Source organism: Artibeus jamaicensis, unplaced genomic scaffold, assembly GCF_021234435.1.
Source record: "Artibeus jamaicensis isolate MK-2021 breed Jamaican fruit bat unplaced genomic scaffold, CSHL_Jam_final contig_923, whole genome shotgun sequence".
Classification (NCBI taxonomy): domain Eukaryota; kingdom Metazoa; phylum Chordata; class Mammalia; order Chiroptera; family Phyllostomidae; genus Artibeus; species Artibeus jamaicensis.
In genome coordinates this window covers 8,914,204-8,940,124 of record NW_026522014.1, presented here as the reverse complement: position 1 = coordinate 8,940,124, position 25,921 = coordinate 8,914,204, and the positions used below count along the sequence as shown (strand labels likewise).

General features: G+C 37.3%; 1 protein-coding gene across 3 annotated transcripts in view; it reads right to left on the bottom strand.

Annotated features, from left to right (window-relative positions):
• Positions 1 to 679: 679 nt before the first annotated feature.
• Positions 680 to 25,921, bottom strand: part of PHF14 (PHD finger protein 14) — a 184,620-nt gene continuing 159,378 nt past the window's right edge. For 2 of the 3 annotated variants that reach the window (XR_008389646.1, XM_037167350.2), the window contains one exon: positions 680 to 1,062. Coding sequence is in view for 2 of the 3 variants with exons in the window: in XM_037167350.2 (XP_037023245.2) it covers positions 1,039 to 1,062 (24 nt within the window). In the remaining variant the exon portion in view is untranslated. Of the gene's footprint in view, positions 1,063 to 16,963; positions 17,146 to 25,921 lie in introns of those variants that run through there. The other variant, XM_037167348.2, reaches the window with a different exon arrangement.

The window sequence follows — 25,921 nt, the reverse complement described above, 5'->3', positions numbered from 1 at the left end:
AACTCATTTATGAATTTATTTGCCCATGTGTGGCAGTCAGTATTTTCCAGAGACGGTCACATTCATGTCTTCCATTCCATAAGCTCTTCTGCAGTGTGAAAGTAAAGGAAGGAAAATTTGGTCTGTGAAAGGATTTGAGATCCAGTCTACAGTCATTCACTTTCTCAACATGGACATCAGTGTTTTAAGTTGTCCTTATGTTTGTCATCTGGAGGTTCAGTGAGGATGGATGGGATGAGTGCTTTTTTAAAAATATAAAATGGGAAATAGAAACTGAAAGACTCCTCTCCAGGAGTATGAGTTTGGGGGGAAAATATAAGGAAGTGAGAACCTGAAAACCGATTCCCTTAGGGGATGTATTCTCCAGCTTGTAGGCTATTGCTTTTCACAACCTCTCCTCTGTGGTATGCTAATTTGAAAACTAGTTTTATTACTAGATGTCAACAAATCAGTTGAATAATGAGAAAAAAAGTAGCTACAGATTCTCCTTTGTGTTTCTCAGAATGCACTGTGACTCTCTGGAATGGTGGAGGACATACGATGTAACATTCCCCAAGCTGATTTGGATGTGAAACTGTTTTTGTTTTTTTCATGATATGAGAAAAGTGTTCAACTATGCATGCTTTTTGAAGTACTGACTGTATTAGTTATCTCTTGTTGTATAACAAAACACCACACGTTTAGCTTCAAACAACACACTTTATTATGTCACAGTTTCTGTGGGTCGGGAGTCTGGGTACACTTTGCTTTATTTTCTGCAAGGCTGCATTCAAGATGTTCCCCAGGAATGGGTTTCATTTGAGTGTTTGACTGGGAAGAGGTTCATTCCAATCAGGTTTTTGGCAGAATTCATTTCCTTGTGGTTGCAGGACTGGGGGCCCCATTTTCTTGCTGGCCGTTCCTTGCCACTTGGATCTCCTTTCATCAAAACCAAGTGAGCAGAGAGTCTCTTCATGAGGTGTATGCTACCATCTTATATAACGTGATTATATAAATCTCTTCATGTTCACTCCATCGTCTTTGTCAAAAATCAGTTGATTAGAAGCAAGTCATAGGTCTCACCTGCACTCAAAGGGAGGGAATCACAGAAAGGCAAGAATATCAAGAGTTAAGAATCATAGTGGTAAGAACTGCAAAACACTGTGTAAATGACTTTGTCCACTACCCGCACTAAGAGACTTGAGCAAATTCTATGGATTCAGGGCTGCATTCCTAGAAAGACAATCTCAGCCCCTTAAAATGGCTGCCTGAGAAGGCTCAGAAAGATTTATTGTGTCTTCTAGTTAAAATCCAACTCCCTTTTCATAGAGCACACTTTAGAAAACTTGCAATTGTAAATCTTTTCTCTGTCTCTTTGAGATGTATTTTCTACAACCAGAGAATGTCTTTGTCAGTGACCTGGAAGCTATTCCTTTAAATACGGTCATCATGAAAGATAAGGTCCTTGTCCCCCATTCTCTGTGGGAGAGTAGGAGCCTAACTCAATAAGCGTGAGTCGGCAGACACAGGTGGCCTAATCACACTGACCAAATTCCCCTTGCAACATCCTGTAGTACTTTTCCATCAGCACATTCGGCATTTAAAGGGCATCCTGTTTCCGTTTCAGGAGTTGAACTCAGTTTACATGGGAGCGCCTTTCTCCTCCTGCAGCACCCTGAATAAGATCTGTCTTGCCACCTTTGACAGATGTCCAACTCTGTTTTCTCTGGCAGGAGCAACCTTAAGAGTTGATCTCCCACAATTATCTAAAGGTTTTGGTATCATTTTGCTTTCTATTCTATCACATCTTCCTTAGCAAAGCTGAGCTTCAATAAGCATTCCGTGTTTGTAGACTAGCTTCGGTATTTCTCCTCTTGTATAATAGACATGATCCTAATGGGAGGTGACTGTTTTAAAAGAAATTAATAAAATTAAAGCATGAGGGGACTTCAATATTGATAAGAACCATACCGTCTGGGTTGCAGGTCTGGCTCGGACAGACCAGCCTGGGTGGTTAGTAGGGGGAGATGAATTCTCTTGGTGGTAATGCATGGTTACCTGTAGGTGTTTGGGAGGGGGTGGGGGAGGCAGTCTCAGCCTTGCTGGAAGACAGAAACTGAGCTGGAGTGGGTAGCATGATGTGTGACCCAAGTCCCACCCAATGGGAATTCATTCTTTTCCCCTGAGGAGTAAGGATAATCTCAGCAGAAAAACTATTCCATTGATGCAGCTCAAGCCTCAGTTGGAAGAAGTGAGAAAATACAAGGAATCGGGGCTCTATAGGAAGTATGGTTAGGAAGCAAGGCACACATGGCCTGGGGCATTGATTTGAGCCCTTCTGTTAAAGAATCCTTCTGAGGCTGTGTTGGGTCTGGAAGGGGTGGCTGCATGTGTTCCCTCTGGCCTCCTCCTCACAGGACCATGGTTGACCAAAGAGCAGGGTCTTGCCCCTTGTGGTATCCTGTGATGAGTGGGTCACTGTGTACCAGACATTTCTCCTCTGACCCTGTAGGGGTAGTTCCTTTGTGTCCTGCAAGCTTGTACCTCCAGCTCAGCTCCTCAAAGGGTTGTATGTGATTCGTGAATCATGATGCACCAGACCAGGAGGAGAAGACATTAACCAGGCATTGAATGAATACAGAGCGAGAGGGTTTTGTAGGTGGTGGTAGTTTGTTTTGTTTTTCAAAGGAAGCTCAGAGCTTCTTTTATGTTTTATAATATAAACTACGGACAAGAAGAGCTGAGACATTTTATCTGTTCAGTGAACTGCAGAAAATGCAAACCTTTACAAGCCAGAGAAATGTATCTTCCTTGTGTGTGCTTAGAATATTTAAAGACAAACCTGTGTCTAGCTTTTTTGTTCTCAAAGTTTTGGAAATAGTATTCCATGAGATTGTATCTTTTGGAAAATTAATTGGTTCCAATTTTGCAAGAGTGTTTTAAATCAACCGTTATTTCCCTAGTTTTGTATCACCTTTCATGTTTCAAGCTATATCACTTTTGTCATTGCAATGTCACTATGTAGTATCTTTGAAAATATGAATCTTAGGAATAGGGTTCATTCCCCATGCTCGGTGATTGAATTCAAAGCCACAGTAGCTCTAAATAATTAAATTAAATTCTATACAGATTTTTGTCTTTTCTTTTATATTTTATTTTTTCTCCCAATATTTAGACCTACTTTTCAAGAAAACTATTTATTAATATTTTCATGGAAAACTTCATTTATATTTTTCTTTTATCAGTTTTGGTTGTAGATTCTTCACTTTAACATTGTTCTGGTCACTTTAAGAAGTGTTAGGCTTTGCTCTGAGTATTGTCATCAGGTTGTTGATTCTGGTCTAGGACCTTGATTTTGGTCCTAGGAAATTGATAACATTGTTCTGGTCACTTTAAGAAGTGTTAGGCTTTGCTCTGAGTATTGTCATCAGGTTGTTGATTCTGGTCTAGGACCTTGATTTTGGTCCTAGGAAATTGATTTTCTCTTCAGGGCCTGTTTAAACAAGTAATATTCTTTGTGCTTTGAGTTTCCATCAGGATGTGTAGCTTCCCTGAGCTACTTGGTTAATATTACTAGCTTTCATTTGTCTGTTCTTGCTAGATTATAATAGCTTTAAGCTTATTTGGAAATAAAATGTTTTAATGAAATTATAAAAGATATGATAGAGAAGATATTTCATAAATTTGAAACTATTTGAGAAAAAGAAATGATTTAATATCTATCATTTTCACTACTTATTTAATCTTCATACTGCATATAAGTCTTAGTGATCCTGGTCTGGGAGACAGTCTGCTTCCAGGGGTCCTAACCATCACTGTTTGTAGCTGACCACTCCCCCCACAGCTGATTGGATGTGGGGAAACGTGTGATGCAAGAACTGTGTCAGGTTACCTCATGTGAGACTAGAATTTGTTAAAAAGTTCCTAGAGTTAGAAGATCAGGAGCTTGTTGTGGCTAATCTGAAACCTATGATGATGAATACTCAGAGATGATTTTTACACATGCACCCACCCACACACTCAAAGAGAAGGGGTGGTACTGAGACTAGCTAAGAGAAATAAGTGGGAGACTACAGAAAAGAATGCTGATAATTAGCTACCTTCATTCCAGCCTGTCTGAGGCTTTCTGGCCCTTGGATTCTGTTAGAAATCCCTGCACTCACACGTAAAGTTGTCTTTGACATAAATAGGCTTGAGCAGACTTTTATTCTTTACAAACTAACTGTTTGTGACTAAGAAATTTTATAACAGTCCTGTGAAAAATCAAAGTTAAAAATTAGGGCTGACTTTTCTTTTAAAAATAGTAGACTGAGCCCATGTTTCTCTCTGCTGCTTCTCTAAGAACCAGTAAAATCGCAGTAAAGAAATAAAAGGTCTCTAATCACAGGGACATGTAAAAAATGAGGTCAAATTTTAGACCAATGGAAAGAGAGCAGGATGAGTGGTAAGTGTCTTAGCTAGGCAGAGAAGATGAAGTGCAGGTGCTTGAAGAGCAGGATGAGAATCAGCCTAGTCTGTGTCTCAAACCCCATTAAAACTCAAGGAATGGGACCTTCTGTCATGGTGGGAAGCTGGAGTGAAGAGTGAAGCCGGAAAAGAGTATGAATGAGGAACAGACATCTAGGTGCATTTCCCCACCTGCCCAGTCGGGCGAGTGTCCCTCTAGCTAAAGAAAGAGAGTCATTCCCTGCCAGAAGGAAACCAGAGTCTCCAGATGGAAGGACAGAGGGGAGGCTTCCTACTGACTGAGAGGTTGAGTGAGTTTCCATGTGGGCCTGTATGAGACTCTCTAGCCCCATGAGAGCCCTGGCCCCCACACCCCCGACACACTGTCTGTCCTGAGACACGGGTCCGGGATGGAAGCTGTAGCATTCTTCCTGCAGGAAACAAACGGCCTCACAAAAAAAGTAACAGAGGTACTGGCATTTGGAGGAGTTTCCTATCAAAGCCTCCTGGGGTGAGGCTCACCGGCCTACCAGCCACCCCATGTACACAGTGCCCACTCTGTACACAGGAGCGAGTCCAAGATCCCCAGACATAAGAGGGAAACTTTGAAGAAGAAAGGGAAGAATGAGGGTACCAGGTTACTTAGGGGCACAGCGGGTGAAAAGCAACAATGCAAAATAGCCCAAAGCTTCATTTAGATGAAGAGGAGAGTTTGGAACTGTCAGCTTTGTGAGAGAATGGCCTGAAATAAGTAAAGATAGGTGGCTGGAATAGAACTCTAACAAGGGGGCACTACTAGTGTCAGAAAGCAAGACCTAGAAGGGTATTTCCTGATAGAAAAAGAAAATGGAGGAACAGCCGACTGCCCCAGTCATCGAGAAAGGCAGTCAGGATATTAAAAAAATGACTTTGCAGACAACATCATAGAAAAAATGGGCACGACATTTGAATGTGCACTTTAGCAAAGATTATATACAGATGGCAAATAGGCACATTAAAAAGTATTCGACATCATTAGTCATTAGGGAGTTGCAAATTAAAACCACAATGAGATGCCCATTTGACTGGCTAAAGACAAATCAAAACAAAGCAAAAGAAAACAAAAAATACCAAGTGCTAGTGCGAATGTGAAGACATGAAGCAACTATAGCCTTCATTGCTGGTGGGGATGTAAAATCTTGCAGTCACTTTGGCAAACATGTTAGTAGCATCTTACAAAGTTGAATATACACTTACCATTTGACCCAGTAATCCTGTTCCATGTCATTTACCCAATAGAAAAGGAAAGTATGTCCTCACAAAGATCTGTGTATAGCAACTTTATTCATAATCACCAGAACCTGGAAGGCACTCAGATGTCTCTCAGTTGGTGAATGGGTAAGCACACTGCAGTATTCCATACAATAAACACTACTCGGCAATGGAAAAGAGTTAAGCCCTGGTATACAAAATAGCATAGAAAGAAGCCCCCTTTACAAATGTACTTGTTCTACCATTCCATTTATATGATATTCTAGAAAAAAGGCAACACTCGAGGGACAGAAAACAGATTACTGGTTCCCAGAGGTTGGGGGTGGGGAGAGGCATTTACAGTTAGCTCTAAAAGGGCACAAGGAAATTTGGAAGTGGGATGGAACTGTTTGGTATCTTAATTGTGGTGATGGTTACATGATTTTATGGTTTGTCAAAACAGAACTTCACATTAAAAGTGAATTTTACTATATGTCAATCATAATTTTCAGATATGAAGGAAAATCAGTTTTCAGAAGTGAAGGAAAAGCAGTGAGGTTTCTGACTGGAGTGATGGTTGGAAAATGACATTGCTAAGGTGCACAGGAAAGCCGAGCTGGGCAGTCCACGGGCCCAAAAGGAAACAGTGTGCTCCGCCTTGGCAGATAGAACCCAAGGTAGCAGAAATATAGAGAAATAATGTGGGCCAAGGTTGCGGGGCTTTTTATTACTCACTGGTATTCTATTGTATGGCTATACCAGAATTTCTCAGTTTGCCCATTGAGGGACATCCGAGTGGTGTCCAGGTTTGGGTAATTATGAATAAATGCTCTACAGTTGTTCCTCTCTCATGTGCCGTTGCACTTCCCACAGTTTCTTTCACCGGCGGTCCAGCATGGTTCACAAATATTAAATGGAAAACTCCAGAAATAAACCTAAGTTTTAAATTGTGCACTGTTTTAAGTATTATGATGAAACCTCACACGGCTCTCCTCCCTCCCACTCCAGATACAAATTACCCCTCTGTCCAGTGTCTCCTACCCGTTAGTCACTTGGTAGCCATCTTGGTGATCAGACTGACTGTCTAAGTATTGTGGTGCTTGTATCGAAGTCACCCTTATTTTATTGAATAATGGCCCCAAAGTGCAATAGTAGTGATGCTGGCAATTCGGACATGCCACAGAAAAGCCATGACATGCCTTCCTTGAGTAAAAGGGTAAAAGTTCTTGACTAGTTAGGCATTTTATTATCTCATTTCATCACAAGAAGGATGAGTACAGTACATTTAGGTATTTTGAGAGATAAAGATCACACTCACATAACTTTTATTACAGTATATTATTATAATTATTGTATTCTATTATTATTATAAATCTCTTACTGTGACTAATTTATACATTAAATTTTATTATAGGGAGCTATGCCTATAAAATTATATATATATATATATATATATACTTATATGTATATATTTATTTAATTCAGTACTATCCATAGTTTGAGGCATCCACTGGGGGTCTTGGAAGGGGTCTCCCCTGTCCCCCCTGGACAGGAGGGGACTGCTGTATACACAGTCATGTGGCTACTGAGAGACCTGAGCAGATAAGCCAGGGATATAGGTTCCTGAAATGCAAATCTGATCGTGTTATTCCCCTGATTAAAATTCTTCACCATTTCCTTATTGTCTGCAGCAGGATTCTGCACCATGACAGCACATGGGAATTACCTGGAGCACTTTTCAAGCTACCAGATGCTCGGCCCACCCCCAGAGATGCTATTTTAATTGATTGTTGGAGGTGGTTTGAGTGTCAGTTTTTTTTAAAAGCTCCTCATGTGATTTTATTATTTTTTTAGACTTAAATCTTTCTTTTAAAAAAAGTAGTACTGAAATATAATGCACATACCATATATCTATTTAGTGTACAATTCAATGGTATTTGTTATTTTACATTATTTTTTAAATTGTGGTAAAAATGTATATAACATGAAATTTACCATTTTAAATAGTAAAATTCAATGGCATTAATTACATTTGCCATATTGTACAGCCATCACCACTATTTCCTCTTCCTAGTTGGCTTTAATAAATATCCAATTCTGTAAACTAAACCCAAATTTTGCCTTAGCCAATCCCAGAGCCCTCCTAGCTTCCCAGACGCAGCTCCTGTCACTTCCTGCCCCGCTTTCTCTTGGATCCAGACATGCTGAATCATCTTTAACCTTTGAAAACTCTTCAGCAGTCATGATCCAATTTCATTGCTCTGAAACTGTATTGCCAGTACTTTTGGTAAAACTCCATGTCTTCAAAGACAGATTCAACATGACTTTTATGGAGCGTTCTTTCCAGCTTATTTAGCTGCTCCCCTCTGTGATCCATAACTCCTTTATCAACTTCTATTCAAGCACTTAATCATTACTACTTTCTATGTCTGTTTTTCTCTCTCTCTCTCTCTCTCTCTCTCTCTCTCTCTCTCTCGGTGAAACTCATATGGTGAAGTTGCAATGTGAACATATAAATCCATGAGGCAGTTTTCTCCAAGAACTGCTAAGAAAGCCGTCTGAGAGAGTGACATGAGAAGTAAACTTTTAAAATGCTGAGATTCCAGGCGTGTTTGTTTCCACAATGTAGCCTAGTTTTGCCTGACTAATACACTCATGAAGATTTACTTACCATGTGTTTTTTTTCTTATCCTCACCCCAGGATGTTATTTCATTGGTTTTAGAGAGAGAGGAAGGGAGGGGGAGAGAGAGCAACATCGATGTAAGAGAGAAACATCGACTACCTTCTGTACATGCCTTGACCAGGGATTGAACCTGCAACCTCAGTAGGTGCCCTGACTGAGAATCAAATCCACAACCTTTTGGCATGCAGCAAAATGCTCTAACCAACCGAGCCATGCTGGCCAGGGTCATTACCATATTTACCAGCTGCTCTCTTGAAATATACTTAAAAGGAAAATATGAGACTCCCTGGGAAAGAGATTCCGAGTCTGAGAGAAGGCAGAAGGAGGGCTAGAATTTAGAGGAGTCTGGGAAAGATGAAGGTGTGAAGAAGAGGTCTTCAGCAGAAGTTGTTCCTCCAGGAGCATAGACCTGGGCTGGGATGAGGGAAGAATGAACTCACAAACCGAGCATTGAAGACAAACAGCCTACTGAGACCTTTTGGGGAAGCCTGTTCTTGACTTCCAAAATTAGACATAATCAAATGTAAAATTTCAAATCCTAAATCAGTAATTGCGAAAAAGATGCAGTTTAAAAATTAACCAGAAAGAGTCATAATCCTGAACAGCTGTTCCGTTTGTTAATTTGATTTTTACTAATAAGACAGATTGCCAAAGGCACTGCTGAATACACCACTTTTGTCTCTTGTTGATATCAGATGCCTCCATTCAACAGTGCTCTGGAGGTTGAAATGTGTTCTCTATGATTTGCAGCTCTGGTTATTTCTATTTTCCTGCTTAAGAGCAAAAATGCAAACATGAACTGAGTTTCTGTGCCATTTCTGCTTCTTACATCATGACCATTAAAACAATTCAAAGAAAATATCTTGTTTGAGCCTCACTAAAAATGTGGCCTGAGATGCACAGGGCAGAATATACTGAGGTCTGGTCTTCCAGCACCATGTTAACCTGTTGACTGTCTCACATTATTGAAAAACCAAACAAAATGTCATAGAAAAACATTAAACATATCTGATCAGAAATGAACTGTTAAAAGGAGAAAAATAGATGGCACTGCTGTCTGGGGATCAAAGGGAAAAATATATATAGATAAAGCAAACGTGGCAAAAATCTTAATAATCTTCTTGAATCTCAGTTATGAGTTCATGGGGACTCTCTCCACTCTTATGTGTCTGATATTGTGGATGATGGTCAACAGTAAAGGGATCATCAACTTAAGATAAACAGCTTCAAACATTTATACAAATCTAATGACACAGCTGCTTGTATTAGGTTCCTTAATCACAGAATTTCATTATGTAAAAAATGATGTTTTGCAAACAATAGGTTGAATCTGTCTTCAGAGTTCTTGCACATGTGGTTTTTTTTTTCATTGTGGGGCACAGAATGATGGATTGTGCAGTACTTATTACCCCTTTCTGATACTGACGTGAATCATGGAGAGCCACAGCTTCTGCTCCTTAAGTATCAATAAGGAAGGTTATCGTGTTCAGACTTACACATACAACATCGGATTCAATTATCTCTTGTTTTCTGGAAACCATATCTATTGATTGTTTGTGGCTTGAAACGTGTGCATGAAAATTGTGACATTTTTACCCCACTGACAGCAACAATAACGGTAGAGTATATCTTATTTTCCAGAATGAGATATTTAGTATGCTGTAGATGGAAATGCAAGACATAACCTAAGAGACAAAAGTGAACCTTTCAAACGTTAATGTGATGTCTGTGTTATTACGAGCCTGATGATATCAAGTGCACATAAGAACACATAGATGTCATGCTGGGAAACCAATGATCTAGCCCTCATCTTGGCTGCAGGCAAAGAATATCTCATTAAAGCTATAAATTTCATGAGTCTGTGCCTGAACTTAAAACCCTTAAGGAAAATGGCTCTCGTGGTTCAATAGTTTTAAAGGGTTGTTCTTACTTGGCTTTGTAACTAGGAAATTAATGGTTTTTCTGAAACAAATGAGAATTTTGCCATGGTTGCATATGTTTTCATGTTGCTGTTGTTAGCACTTAACTTCCTCTGTAGAAACCAAATCATGGACTCCACACTGAACTCACCATGGGGAGACATTTATTACCCGCCGTGATTACTTAGGGTAGTCAAGGATGGAAAGGAAATGTGCTCATTCATAGCTATGTAACAATTGTTTTCTTGAGGTGATATGAAATGGAGTAGGTTTCTAATCAACCTTCAGTATTTGGAGGCAATCCTGTTTAGCCTACCATCAGGAAAAGTAAGTTGCTGCAGTCCCATATGGTGTCAGCACCCAACCAATAGAAATGTGTGCAGGCCTCAGGGACTCAAGGCATCGGGGCAATGTCAAGAAAATTGACTGAACTTATTTCTTCTTTCTCAATGGAATTCACAGTAAATCTTACATGACCCTGTGAGAGATGCATTTGTAGAAAACATTCTCTCCCTGTCTCTCTCTCTCTCTCGGTATACATTTAGTTTAAAGAGCAACTGTTTGTTGCATCTGGGAAAAACAACAAATTATAGTGGATGTAGGACAGACAGCACAGATATATTAAATGCCTGCAGCTGTCCAAGCTTCGTGGAAAGGTGTTAGTGATTGTTTTATAGGAAAAAAAACATACAAAATAAGCAACAAGAATATAATTATTGCTTTCCAAAAAATATTAAACAAGCAACATGACCTAGACTTACCTCATTTTATGTGGATGATTAAAAAGTTACAAATGAAAAGCTATTCCCCTCCAGAATGAGCACGTACTGTTTGGTGTGTGTGGGGATGGAACTCAAAGCAGTTTGTAAACCCTTTGGGTTGGGGCAGTTGGGCACGGGACTTGCTTTCCTGCTCCCTCCAGCTTTCCACTCCAGAGAGGAATGGATAGAAATTGTCCAGAAGATATGAGGATTTTAAATTTTGAAGTTGGGTTTAAATGTATTTTCCACTCTACAGCCATTAAAAAGTCATTAAAATAAGAAATGCAATAATTAAAAAGCTTTAATTATATTAAATGTTTTCAATAAGGCATCACATTATAGTTTGAATTTTTGTATGTTAATTTCTTTTAAAACTATCCTTAGCATCTTTTGCAGTGGTTATTTCTAACTTGAACACTGTTGTTGTCACAAATGCTATTGCACAATGCTTCCAATTTCCCTGAGAGAATCAAGGATTAAACACTAATTTTGTGAACCTCACTACTTAGTGTTACAAGTGCTTTCTGGAAAGAATAACCATTATGAAGTGTATGCCTTTTACTTAAAAAGAAAAAAAAAGATGCCTCTAGTTTGTGGCTTTTATAAAGTCGTTAAAATATTTTTGTACAGATTTTTGTGTGGACTCTATTTTCATTTCTTTTGTGTAAAAATCTATAGCAGAGTTACTGCATCATATATTAAGGGTGTGTCTATTTTTAATATTTATTTTATTTATTTTTAGAGAGGGAGAGAGGGAAAAAAACCATCAATGTGAGAGAGAAACATCAATCGGTTGCCTCTCACGTACCCCAACCAAGTACCTGGCCCGCAATCCAGGCATGTGCCCTGGCTAGGAATCGAACTGGTGATGTTTCAGTTTGTGGGACGGTGCCCAACTCACTGAACTACACCAGTCAGGACTAGGGGTTTGTTTAATTTCATAGGAAACTTCCCAACTCTTTTCCAAAGCAGTGTAGCATTTTATACTTGCAGCAACAATCAGGGAGACAAGATGACAATTTTGTTTCACTGTCAGCCAGCTTCCTCCCATGGCTACTTCGGTGCTTTTCGAATAGGCTCGTGAATGAAATGGCCATTCTGCAGGGAGAGAGGTTATGTGTGGACTCAAGATCATTAGTGTTTATTCCTGAAGACCGATTTGGTGACCAGTGCTGAATGCCTAACTTGCCAAAAGCAGCAACCTATTCTCAACCTCTTCTGTGATAGCTCTTCGTTTTCTATTGCTGCATAAATGTTACCACAACATTAGCAGCTGATAATGATACACAGTAATTATTTGACAATTTCCCTGGGTTTATAGTCTGCACATGGCTTAGATGAGACCTTTGTATGAATATTTATCAGACTTTAAATTATAGCCTGAGACTAATTGTGTCCAGTAGAAATGAAACCACATATGTAATTTCAAATTTTCTATGACCCATAATAAAAAGTGAAAATCGTTGAAATTTATTTTAATAATATGTTTTACTTAACCGAATCGATTCAAATATTATAATTTCAGCATATAATTAGAAAAAATTGTTAATGAGCTCTTTTAGCTTTTTTTTCATGCTAATTTACCAAATTCTGATGTGTCTGACAGCACATCTCCATTGGGACTAGTCATATTTTAAGTGCCTAATAGGCTGGATTGTGTAACACCATTGTAGCCATTTTAGTGGATATACAACAGTAACTCATTGCAGTTTTAATTTGCATTTTCCTTATAACTAAATGATGTTGAGCCTGTTTACTTGTACTTACTCATCATTTGCATATCTTCTTTTGTACATCTGTTCAAATGTCCAGCAACAAATGAACAGATAGACAAGGTGTGGTATATTTATACAATGAAAAATACTCAGCAGTAAAAGGAATGCACTACTGATTCATGCAACAACATGAATGAATCTGAAGTGTTATACTGAGTGAAGAAAGCCCAACTCAAAAGGTCAAATACAAAATGATTCCATTTATGTGGAACTTTAGAACAGGCAAAACTAATAAGAAAGAAAGCAGATCAGTGACTATAATAGGGATGTGACAGTGATTTCAAAATTTCACAAGAAAACTTTCCGTTTTCTAAACTAAATGGAAATGCTTTGTATTTAGATTAGAGTGGTGATTACATAGATACATACAAAATTTATTGTACTGCACATTTAAAATGGGTGTCTTTTGTATGTAAATTATATTCCAGTAAAAATGATTTAAAGATAAAAGCAGTACATTTAATAGTGAGTACCTGTGAACACAATTTGCAGGCCAACTGCAAAATAATTGTCTGAGGCCCCTTGTTCAAAAATTAAACCTTTTTAAGAATTTCAGGACAGTTGCAGCAGACCAAGTTTGTCTCATTGAATCCTCAATGCTGAACAACGCAGGGCATGTGGTAGGTCCCAAGAAGGTTCTGTTGAATGAGTTTAAGAACTTGGGCATCTTAGTGCCCAGCACTTTGCATTACAGAACAACATAACACCTGCTACTATTTCTGCCATTTGTTCTGTAGATCCGAGGAAAAAGAATTCTGAATAAAATTTTCAAATCTGTTCATAAGCATGAAAGAGAAAAATACTGATTAAAAGATGTTTTATTTTTAAGTTCTTTAGTGATGGGTGAAGAATTATAGTTCAGTAACTAACATGAAGACGATACACTTTGGGTGACTGAGTGGAAATGACGTAGGAATCATGAGGTAGAGGGAATTTTATCCTTCAGATATTTGATATTGTTAGTTACAGACTGGCTTCTAGTGGTGGCATTACACCTACTATGGGTCTGAAAATGAACTAAATAATGAGGATACAGGGGTAAAACAGGTACATATAACTGTGAAGTGGTCTGTCTCCTTTAGAGATCAAATTTTAGATTACATTCTGATTATTAACTTCTCTAAGGGCCCTAATATATGTAATCCATGTCACCATAGAGTTTTCATTGGGACTTCACTGTAGTGCTTCTTTACATAACTCAGAATTGTTAAAACAGAGGCATTTGGACTTTTAAAAATAATGTGTTATGGACTAAATGTGCCCCCCATTTTCATAGGCAAAAGCTCTACCTGCACCCCTCCCCCGTACGGCTGTATTTGGGGTAAGGAGAAATTAAGGCTAAATGAGCTCTTAGGTTGGGGTCCTGATCCAATACAATTGAGTGTCCGTATAAGAAAAGATGGCAGAGAGTCCGCCTGCCCTCTTTCTGCGTGCGCTCGCTGAGGACACACCGCGGAGGGGGGGCGGCACGCAAGGCCATCATCGCTGGCAAACCAGAAAGAAGTCTCGCCAGAAACCAGAACCTGCCGGAGCTTCCTCTGGGGCTTCCGGCCTCCATAACAGTGAAAAAATAAATCTCTGTTGTTCAGGCCCCCCAGCCTGAGATGTTTGATTATGAACTAAAACAATATGTGGTATTCTATACAATATAAAATATGATATGCATCATTTGGGTCAAGTTAAGTGACTAGCTTAATCACAGTGATATAATATGGGCAACCTTGTAGCATGATAACAAGATTTATATACATAAACTCAGGGTATAAATAAATGGACCCTAAAAATCTGAAAAATTCACGTGGTACATTTTCCCTAAAGGAAATTTACAGTGATTCTACTCTGTTACTCACTACCCTAAATCAAAGGATATATATTTAGAAAAAGAAGTTTTTGAAGGAAAACTGGGGCTTTTCAATGGTTAAAGGTATCATATCACTTAAATATAAGTATTTCAAATGCTGGCTGGGTGGCTGGTGGCACCGTGCCTCTCATCCTCAAAACTTGTTTTAGAAATTAAAGAACTAACAGCTGAGATGCAACACACTAATAATGAATAAACAGTCTACCAAAAATATGGCCATAAAGTTACTGAAAAATCATAGAAAGTGATGAGGCTTTCCTACTTCTTGTTCCATCATGTCTAAATGTAAAAAAGATAAAGCAGGATTTTCATGTTTTGGAGCAGGCGGAATGGTAGTTATAATTGTCCCAAATATTCCACCCAAGTCAGTCTTCAAAATGAATGAAACATGATTGAGAAGTTAGGGGAAGGACATAACTAGAGGAGAGGTGATAGATAATGAATGAGGTGCTGATAAGAAATGGGGAGAACAGTGGATTGAAAGGAGCATGGCGTTAAGTGTTCCACAGAGATAAAAGTGGTATTCTGGGGTGAGACTGCTTGGCTTTGAAGTCTTGCTCTGCTGATTACAAGCTACCCAACCTGGGCTAACTTATCTCCCTTGCCTAAGCCTCAATCATCGGTAAAACCGGAAGGGTGATAGTAAGCAAATTATATGCTAATTGCGATGATCAGTGGTATAATGCGTGCTGAGTAGCATTTAGCACAGTGCCTATAAAAAATAAAGTCAGCTACTATATGAATCATGTATTATTGCTTCTTTTCAAAAGTGACACTATTAATTCCAATCTATGCAAACATGCGTATTTTAAAATACATTGATATCGATCTCAAAAATAGAAAAAATAGGAGGAAAAGTCCAATTAATTTGTATTTGCTTACTGCAGAAGCCCTCGGCAGACTCTGCCCTGACCTCTCAGGCTTTTCTTTGTCTCCAAGTCTTTGCTCCCAGGTTCTCCTAGGGCGTCCAGTCTGCGGGATACAGCTGTTCTGATAGCCACTTATGCTGCATGATTTGGGGCTCACAGAGGAAGGACTTTTCCATCTTGTCTAGTGGCAGCTTTCCCCTTTTAGCTCCCTGCATCAGAGCTGCCAGCACGCCCCACCGTCCCAACTTCGCTGAGCTTGTCAGGCGCCTGTGATGAAACCACAGCTCCAGGGCAAGTGCATGTGTTCCACTCACACAGGGAGGCTGCGTTTCTGACATTCTCTTACAAGCCTTCCAAGGTTCTGCCTCTTATTTTAAGAAACTCTGCCTTAAATAATCAAACAAAGACGTTTGTCAAAAAACATTTGGCTCTGCAAATAGCAAGTAGATTCTTTGCTCCTGCTACAGTTGGCAAAATGATAGCTTAGACATTAGAACCAGGGAAGGGAAAATGGCTGGTTGCTGAGAACTGATAAAGAGGGAAATCACAGAAATTCGACACAATTCTTAAGCCAAAGGAACAGGTGGGGAACTGTTACTGAAATATTTAGGAAAAGTATGCAGGGCCCTGCTGATAGCAGGTCCTTAGTAAATATTCTATGAATGAAAAGTCATGGCCCCAGCTGTCAGAGTGGAGGGGTTTGGGGGCGGGTGAGAGGGGGGTAGGGGCTAAGACTCACAGACATGGCCAACAGTATGGTGATTAGCAGAGGGCAGGGGCATGAGGGCAGGTAGGAGGAGGAAAAGCGGGGTAAATGGTGGCGGAAGGAGATTTGACTTGGTGTGGTAAACACACAGTACCATATACAGATGACGCGTTGTAGAATTGTACACCTGAAACCTATATAATTTTATTAACCGGTGTCATCCCCCCAAACTCAATTGAAAAAAGTCACAGCCCTACTTCTGCCACAGAGAATGATAAGTTATCATTTCGTTTTAGCTTTTACCTGCAATCCTAGGGTATTACATGAAATCTAGGTTGGTATCTAAGATAAATCAGAAAACGGCATTTAATTTCATGCTGTTGGTTGATTTTAAGTGTTTTCATGTGCACGCATTGCCTGTTCACTTTTGAACTATGCTGGTTCTTCTTTATTAAAATAATTGGGGTTCTGTTGAGGCCCTTGAAGAAGAGAACAGACTAGTAAGGGGGTAAATAAAAGACTTTCAGATTTTGTTTGTTTGTTTGTTTTCTTCTGGGTCATTCAGAGGCACTAACCTTAGGTTACGGATAAGAGAAAAATTCTACTATTCTCAAATTTCAGTAAAGATTTTTAAAAATATTTTAAAGGCCTAACTTTTATATAAAAGTTTAAATTGCTCTAAAAACATACAAATTTCAAATGCAAGCTCCTATTTCATTTTCAACAACTTTATTCAGAACATTTTGCAGATTAAGGTTTTACAATTTAACATTTTACAATTAGAAATTTTGTCTGCTACTACATAAATTGCAAACTTTTCAAAACACTACAGAAAATCCTTTATTTCTTTGGATTTTTCTGTTCCATGCTGAGCTCCTGAGATATATTTTTTCTTTCAGCTTCATTTTCATCTTCCTGTGAAATAAATTTTAGAAAACATTAAAATATAAACTTGAGGGCATTTTGTCCACTATACTTAATACATTTTAACTCTACTTCTCTGAAGAACTGGCTGCTGTGATCCCAGTCATCCTAGGGAAAAGGCTATGAACAAAATGGTAAAATTAGGTAACATTTTAAATATTTACAGTGGGTGCTATTTTATACTACACACTGACTAAAGAGTTCTACCGTATATTTTTAAAGCAACTTATTTTACCAACTACCTAAAAGTGTCTTTTGAAATCAGACCTGCCACTACCAGGTGTCCTTTTAAAGGGGTGAATCAGATCTTTTTGCTTCACTGTTTGATGAAAAACAATAAATTTAACGTCTGAGACACTGTGTGCTCCAAGCATGGCATTTTTGTGTCATCCAGCATACTTCCTTGACAGGTCTGCCAATTTTCCAATTACTCGGACCACCATATGTTATCTGAGGATCAGCCAGCTCTATAATAGGAAGCATGGCCATGTCAGGCTGTGGAATGCTTACAATCTTCTCCAGTTTCAATTCTAGGGGGTGGCCTCATAATTCAGAGTAGGAGCTGGTGGAACATGGTGAATAAATGAAGTGACATCATAATGTCTGGCTCCATAGGAATAAAGTGCTTCTGGTGTTCAGGATTAAATGGTGACCTCCAAAGTGTGAGTAATGAGGGGCAGGAAAAATATTTCATCTCACAGTTTGAAACCCATCTCATCACACCGGTTCCTTCGACAATACCCAAGTACAAAGCCGTCTTGCTTTTCTGATATTTTTGATTTATCAAGTAAGCTCTTTCATTTTTATTAACTGCAGTATAAAGCACTGCCTCTTTCCTGACTTAATTAAAGCAAGAGTAGCAATTTCTTAAGTGTCTCTAGACAACAGTAATAGTATCAGTATCACCAAACCCATCACTCTGTTTCTCTATTAACTCATGAAACAAAATTCCGTTCAATTAAATATTTGTATGAGAAAGTGCAAGTCAAGGTATACGTATTTGTTTTCTATGAAAACCCAAACTTCACCTGTAAACATTAAGTTGGAGAAAGATTCCTTTACACGCTTTGTCTCTAAATTCAATAGCATCTGTGATGCTATTCCTGGTTCAACACCAGGAAAGTAAATATTATTGACCAACCTAAATATTATAGATATGTGGAATATGAGGGATGGTGTTTAAATATCATCTTGGCAATGTAGTTTTAATACACTTCTCTAAGCAGAAAAGCCACTGTATTTGTTTACTCCTTTTACCAATTTATCTCTACTGAATAGAGATATTATGTTCTATTGATTACTGAAATTCTATTAACATGTAGTTTCCACTTTCAGACAAATGTGTCTAGAGATTACATTTTAATTATATCCTAATAAAAAGTAAATATTACCCTATAGTTCCCACTGCCTTCTTCAGATGAGGCACTGACAGAAAGCATTAAATCAGCAGGTAAAGGTGACAAGCACTTTTTGTTAAGGGAGCATTGGATTCGTCTGTATGTTCCACAGGCTGGGCTTTACCTTCTTTATCTTACATTCCTACCACCAAACAGCACCCAGTTAGTATATAGTTGGAATCCAATAGATGTTTTCTGAGCTGTTTGAAACAGTGGAGTAAAAGCAATGAAAGAAAGGTCTGACTAAACCAATAATGTAATTTGGAAAAGTGCCATGTCCTTCCCTGCCCAGTAGTCACTCTCTGGCCAGCTCAACTTACTAGAGCAGTATTAAAAACAGAATTAAGCAAATGTTTGAAGCAACATCAGCCAAGAATCCATTATCAAGCTCATATATCCTTTAATGTGTACAAGACTGGAGCCTTTATCGTGTGGACAGCAGCCTACCAACTGCCCACACCAATAAGACTCACTGGTTTAAGAAGCTTGGCTATCTAGTTTTCCTGGCAACCTTATGCTCTTAAGTCAAAATAGAAATGTAAAGGCTTAATAATAACCCTGAGGACTAGGAAGTATCTATATGCTTTACTTTCACATTTAACTAACTTCCTTAATACAATGCCAGTCTTTTTCTTGTTGAATTTTTCTGAGTAATAAAGTATGGTTTGTGAATGCATGTCTCTCCTAACATTGCCGTCTGCTCACGACAGGTGCAAAAACTGCTCCACACTTTCCTTTATGCTGAAGACATGTCTTAAAATATCTTGCCTTTGTATGCCTTTAAAACACTTGTGTAAGTAACAAGATCCAATCTCTTTCGTCCTTTGTGCAAGGATAGCTGTGATCTGGATGTAAAAAGAATTATGGATGGGTGAAAAAGACATGTAACCCTAACTGCTACAGTATAATTCATCATAACTGCTATAGTCTAACATCATCAAAATAACACTAATGTAGTTTTATCATTGTAAATAAAAGCATTAGAATTAGAGCCAGTAAAGCTTCAGAAAGGATTTTAGAGGTTGCTTTGGCTCTTTTATTTTTTTGAAGTGTTAATTTGTGTTTTTAACACTGTAGGTCAATTTTTTTAAAGAAGTTTGCATGCGATTCACAATCAATGAAAACATTAAAATTGCTCAGCCAGCAAATCAAGTATCATTGACAAAGGAGTGTGTAATGAGTGAAACTGCAAAGAAAGGAAGCTTTTTTTTTTTTTTACCAAAGTATTTCTTCACTACTGGATATTAAAGGCAGACAAGAATTTCTTCTGATAGATGACAGGGTTTTGTCACTTTTTGCTGAGAAAAGACATCTGTTTGTTTCCCAGTGAAAGACCCTTGCCACAGGGATCATTTTCTTGGTGACAGCCCTGACAAGTTTGACATTCGTTTCATGAAGTGTTATGAAGCAGTCAGCAAGAAAATGTACCCTACGGGGCCGCAGGGAAGGAGACCGATTTACCTCTTAATGTTTCAACTTGTTAATTCATCCTCCAAAAAATGCACTGATTGTGACATCCTCATGGACCTGCCACTTACATGTGAATAATATTCATAATGTCAAATGACAGAATATGGTTCCTTAGTCTTCTTGCTCTTCTTACCTAACAGCATTGGTGTAGTGAGGCGACAATGCCATTATGGTCTAGTGCTCCAGGTGACAACATGAGACTAAAACAGTTATTCTACCAGAGGAATAAGTGAAAACACTGCCATTTTTATCTATACTGAATCCCTCTTAACACTGAATACACTTGCAGGATTTTGTTTAAATGTCATTCAGCTTGCACCAGTTTGTAAGAGAGGGGATCTTCCATTTTCCCTTCTTTACAAATTTGACTTAGTTCTCATGAGAGTTCAAAGAATTGGTACCAATTAATAAAACCTGTCCATCCCACTTTTCCTTTCTCTTAGGAGGTATCCAACTCCAAACAAATGCCACTTGTTTTAGCAGCCAGAATATCTACAGCTCAGGTAATATTTAGATTCAAACTATGGTCCATGAGTATTGATGATTTTAGGGTAGAATTACACAAAGGGACAACTTTGCTTCTTTATATGTTTAGAGATGGCTTTCAGAGTAGCTTTATAGGGAAAAGCCTGTCAGACACCACCGTAACCAAGCGATGAAGGTCAGCATCATCGGTGACACATATGAACATTGACCTTTTGGTGTGATGATGCGCTGAAAAAGACACATCAGCTCTGGTCTGTGGTGTTCTTCCCAATAATGTGCAACCTCAATCTACACATGAGAAAACAACAGGGAAAAACTACAAAATAATTGAACAGTAAGTCTCAAGTATCAGGGGTGTGAGAGACAAGGCAAAGTCTGGACTATCACAGACTGGAAAAGACTGAGGGACATGATAACTAAATGCAATGTGGGATCCTAAACAATAAAAAGAACATTTGTGGGGAAACTGGCAAAATCTGATGATCGTCCATGCAGTTGTTAATAGTATTGTCTTGATGTTACTTTCCTGGTCTTAGTCATTTACTTTGGTTACGGGAGATTGTAACTCTGCAGGAAGCTAGATGGAGGCCACATGAGAATTATCTTTAATTATTTTTGCAACTTTTCTGTAAGTCTAAAATTATTTCAAAATAAAAAGATTAAAAAATAAAAATGGCTACTTAGTGAAAGTTTTCTAAATTCAAAGTAAATACAAAATATGATAAAGATTTTATGTAGAAAAAAACATAAAGCACTGTAGACTCTACACCGAAAATGTACAGGTAAAATAAAATTTTTGCATTCCATGATTCTACTTAAAATTCCTTCCTTCCATCTTTCCTCCCTTCCTTCTGTTCTTTCTCCGAACTAACTTTTGTTTTTGCTAATCTTTTGTATTTTTCGAGACTCTGTTTTGTTTATTTCTACTCACTTTAGGCTTTGTTGTTCTTATTCTAGTTCCTTTAAGTGTAAAGTTAGATTGCTTATTTGATATTTTTCTTGTTTCTTGAGATAGACCTGTGATGCTACAACTTTCCCAGTTAGGATTGCTTTCCCAGTGTCCCACAGATTTTGGGTTATGGTGTCCTTGTTTTCATTTGTTTCAAGGTATCTTTTAGATTTCTTCCTTGGTCTCATTGTTAACCTATTCATTATTTAGCAACATGTTATGCAGCCTCCCTGTCTTTGTTTTCCAGGGTTTTTTTAATGTCTTGTGATTGATTTCTAGTTTTATACCATTATGGTCAGAAAATATGCTTGACATAATTTTAGTCTTCTTAAATTTATTGTGGTCTATCCTAGATAATACTCCTTGTGCACTTGAAAAGAATGTATATTCCACTGATTTGGAATGAAGTGCTGTAGACATATCAGTTAAATCCATCTGATGTGTGTCATTTAAGGCTGCTGTTTCCTTTTGATTTTCTGCCTAAAATTCCTTTCTTGAGTACTTTAAACATTCAAATGGTTATGTTATTTTATTTCCTTGCTGTGCTTTCACATATTTTCTTATTTTTCTACTCTGTGCATGGATTACTTTCACAATCAGAAAACATAAGTTTTCTTTTAATAGATCCCTTCATAATCTGGCCATTGGAACTATTTTAAATAGAAATAAGCCTAATGGGGGTCTATGTTTATAAAGAGAATGACATTACTTGTTTTTACTCTACTGAATTTGCTGTTCACAGCAGACAAAGCCACATGGTGATACAAGAGTGAAATGAAGGGACAAGGTGCAACTAAACATTAACTAAAAGTATTTCTATTTTCTTATGATATTTTCTTTAGATTTTAAATATGCCATTCACTAATTAGTTATTGTAACTGGATTCAAATGAATAACATCATCCATATATTTTAATAATGGTCCTTTTTAATGTTAATATATATTAATATACATAGGAGAGAGAGCATGTGGTTTTGGCAAAAAATACACTGACACACTTAACCTGTTCTGTTAGTTACAGAACGAGTGTAGAAAAGCAGTATATATTATATTGTTCCAGTCTGCGATCAAAAACTTTCTTTTCTTCATATGAAACACACACCAGATATAACTCTCAACAGCCTTTAAGATTGTGCTTTTAACAGAGAAAATATGCTTGTGCTGCAGAGTGAGCAAAAATTTATCTTAATAACTGGAAAAATACTGATGATAATGAAAATGTTTTAGGCAAAATGAGCACGCTCCATGCTCCAGACTAAAATTAATTAGAGTTTTAACGTTTTATAATTCCACCATAATTCTTTCACTAGTACATTTACTTCATAGCAATAAATACTTGGATCATTAAGTAAAGTGCAGAATGTGTGTGATGTGCTACATTTAACAACCTTTGGCCCTTTTTTCTGTACTTCTGCATCCGGTTTTCCAATGCATTGAATAAGCAATTGAGGAACACAATTAAATTTCCTGACTTTGCATATTTGAAATTCTTATTTCATTTAATACAAAAGGCAATTAATCTACCATTTTACAACTGAATTCCAACTTTAGTGGGCCATGATAGATACTGAAATGAACTTACAGGAAATGCTTAATTAAATTTACTGTAAAAAAGCATACAAGGTTTTTTTTCCCTTATGACAGAAGTTGCATATTTAATTAGAAAGTCTAGAACTATATTGTAAAATTAAACTAGGGGGTTCTTAGTAAACCTAGCTCAAACACATGTCATTAAACAGAATGGAGCTATTTTATAAATTCCTTTTTTCTCTACACAGTGATTCAAACAAAAAAGAGCTAATCAAAGAAATCTCCCTTTATTTACTATTATAAAAATCATATCCTTTAATAGCAAGTAAGATAGACAAAAGAGTAATATCTAATTTCATGTAGGAGAATATATGAATAATTCCATTTTATCTGTTGAGTAATCACTCCTCTCTCCAATCTGTGATTCCGAAGCAGATCTAGTGCTTTTTGAAGCTTTAGTTTCTCCTGTCACTTTTTATTTCTTTGTGGTAGCTTTTGGTAGCATGGAAAATGGTCATTTAAAAATAAGATTTTGGATTTCCCAAGTACAATTTGGGATTAAGAGGGAATCTCTCTGACCTGGGAAGAAAGACCATAAAAATGTGCCCAGACACCTAGAGAGGGCATATTTATAGCAAAGGAAGTGAAGGTCAGTGAGTAGAAGGTGAGGGTCTGGCAAACTACGTGGGACAAAAGAGAAGAAATAAAGTGAATGATAGATGGTGTGTTAGAGTAGACTGTTAATGAGCATAAACCCAAACCTATAAGCTTATAACTTTCCCATAAACACTAAAAAGTACAACTTTTACGATGTGAAATTTTAGGTGTTTAAGATATGTTTAAAATATGTTACTAACTTCCTGGGACTAATAATATCATCATACTCTTTTCTTCTTCTGATAGGGAGGCCTTGTACGATGACTACGTTTAATAACCCCTGAGGAGCTTATGGTCTTGAAGATAAAACAAACAAAAACACCTCTTCTCTAGTAGATTTCTAACACGTGGGAAATAAACACAGAAGTACATGCTAGAACTGTACATTAGACTCCCCCCATTGGCAACTTTCCTTCAGTTATAACATTTCTGGTTTAAAAGATATTACTTGCTTTTTAAATATCTAGGTTGGTAAGTTGGTGTGTAGTTAGCCATAATTATAGGAAAAATCCCTCAAATCCCGTAACTGGCCAACATAAGTATATTGTCAAATGAGGATAGCATATGTCCAATATATATTAATTAAAGTGTATGGTCTATGAAGATATAACATGTAAAGAGGCTCTTTAGAGAATATTTTTGCATACATCATTTACTAGTCACTTTCAAAAATCCAAAATGTGATAATATTTAAAGGGATTACATATAAACCTCTGCTTTCCTGACAGGTACACATACGCTGTTTTTTGCCCCAAATACACATATACAGGTTTACATCCCCAAGAGTTTAAAAAATTCTACCAAATTAAAGGTAAAATAATGTCAAAAAATGTTTGAGATATGCAAGATCACCAAATTATAGTTCGTTCTATCACTAAGAGGTTGAATAAGAAGAATCAGTTATTAACTCATTAAAATTTTATAGATGTATGCATTGTTTATTATGACTAGAAATTATTCAACAATAACTTAGTTCATTATACAAGCTGGAGACTACTTATTTATAGTATATTTTATTTATTCACTAATATAAGCAATTCATGGTACTTGAATTGATAGCTTTCCCAGTAATGCATACCTTAATCTAATCACAAAAGTAACAGACAAATATAAATTAAGAGATAGTCTACAAAATAAATGCAAAGTACTCATCAAAAGTGTCAAGGTCATGAAAGGCAAGAAGAGGAAGTAACTGTCACAAATTGGAGGGCACATAATGACAAAATGAAATAGGGGATGCTGGGCCAGAAAAGGGACACCACTGGCAAAAACAGTAAAATACAAATGAATTCCATAGTTTATTTAATAATGTTATGCTAAGGTTTATGATCCATAACTGTTCTATGCTTACATAAGATATTGACATAAGCTACATACTCTATGCAATTTTGCAACTCTTAAAATCTAAAGTTATCACAATGCAAAGGAAGTACAGACAAGTAAGCAAATAATTTTTGTTAGATGATTTAGGAATATGTATTCTTTGGTTTCAAATACTATAAAGTTTCTCATCAAAATAGCATGCTGAAGCAATCAGTTATGGATAATGAGGTTTTAGAATTTCTCTGATATGAACAGCACACTGCAGACTATACAGTATAAGAAAGTGTTTACTGCTCACTAGTAAAACCACAGTTATTCAGCAACACTGAGTGACGTTTTCCATATGACATTCATTGTCATATTTTTGGGACCCACTCATGCAGTTTAAGAACCACTAGGATAATATTCAACAGTAATATAATAAGATATAAGAAGACCTGCTTGCATTACTTCATATTGTAATTTTTGTATGGGTAGTAGCTGTCGTTACTAATACTGACATGTTATTTCAGTACCTTTAGTGAGGGACTCCAAAACAATGTCTGACTATTATCTGGAAGAAAAGATATATTTTTGCTTAACAAAAGAAATTTCTCCATAGCAGCATCATTTAATTTAAGACTGACTAAATTGTGTACAAATATCAAAACAAAATGAAACTGTTAGTAAATCAAAAGCTAAAAAACAAGTTTGATTTTCTTTTGTAACACAGTGACAGGCTTGACTGCAATCTCATTTTCCAAGAGTCTGGAATACAGTTGTTCTTTGACTCATATTAAAACATTAATCTTTTAAAGATGGTCTTAACTCTTTTAAGTAAATTCTAGTCCTAGAATCCTTTCTTCCTCCCACAAAAGCTTACTGAACGATGGTGTGTCAGACAGTGGGCAAGGCGATAGAAATAATAAAGATAAATAAGAGGCTTTGTTGCCCGGAGGAGCCTGTGTTCCAGCAA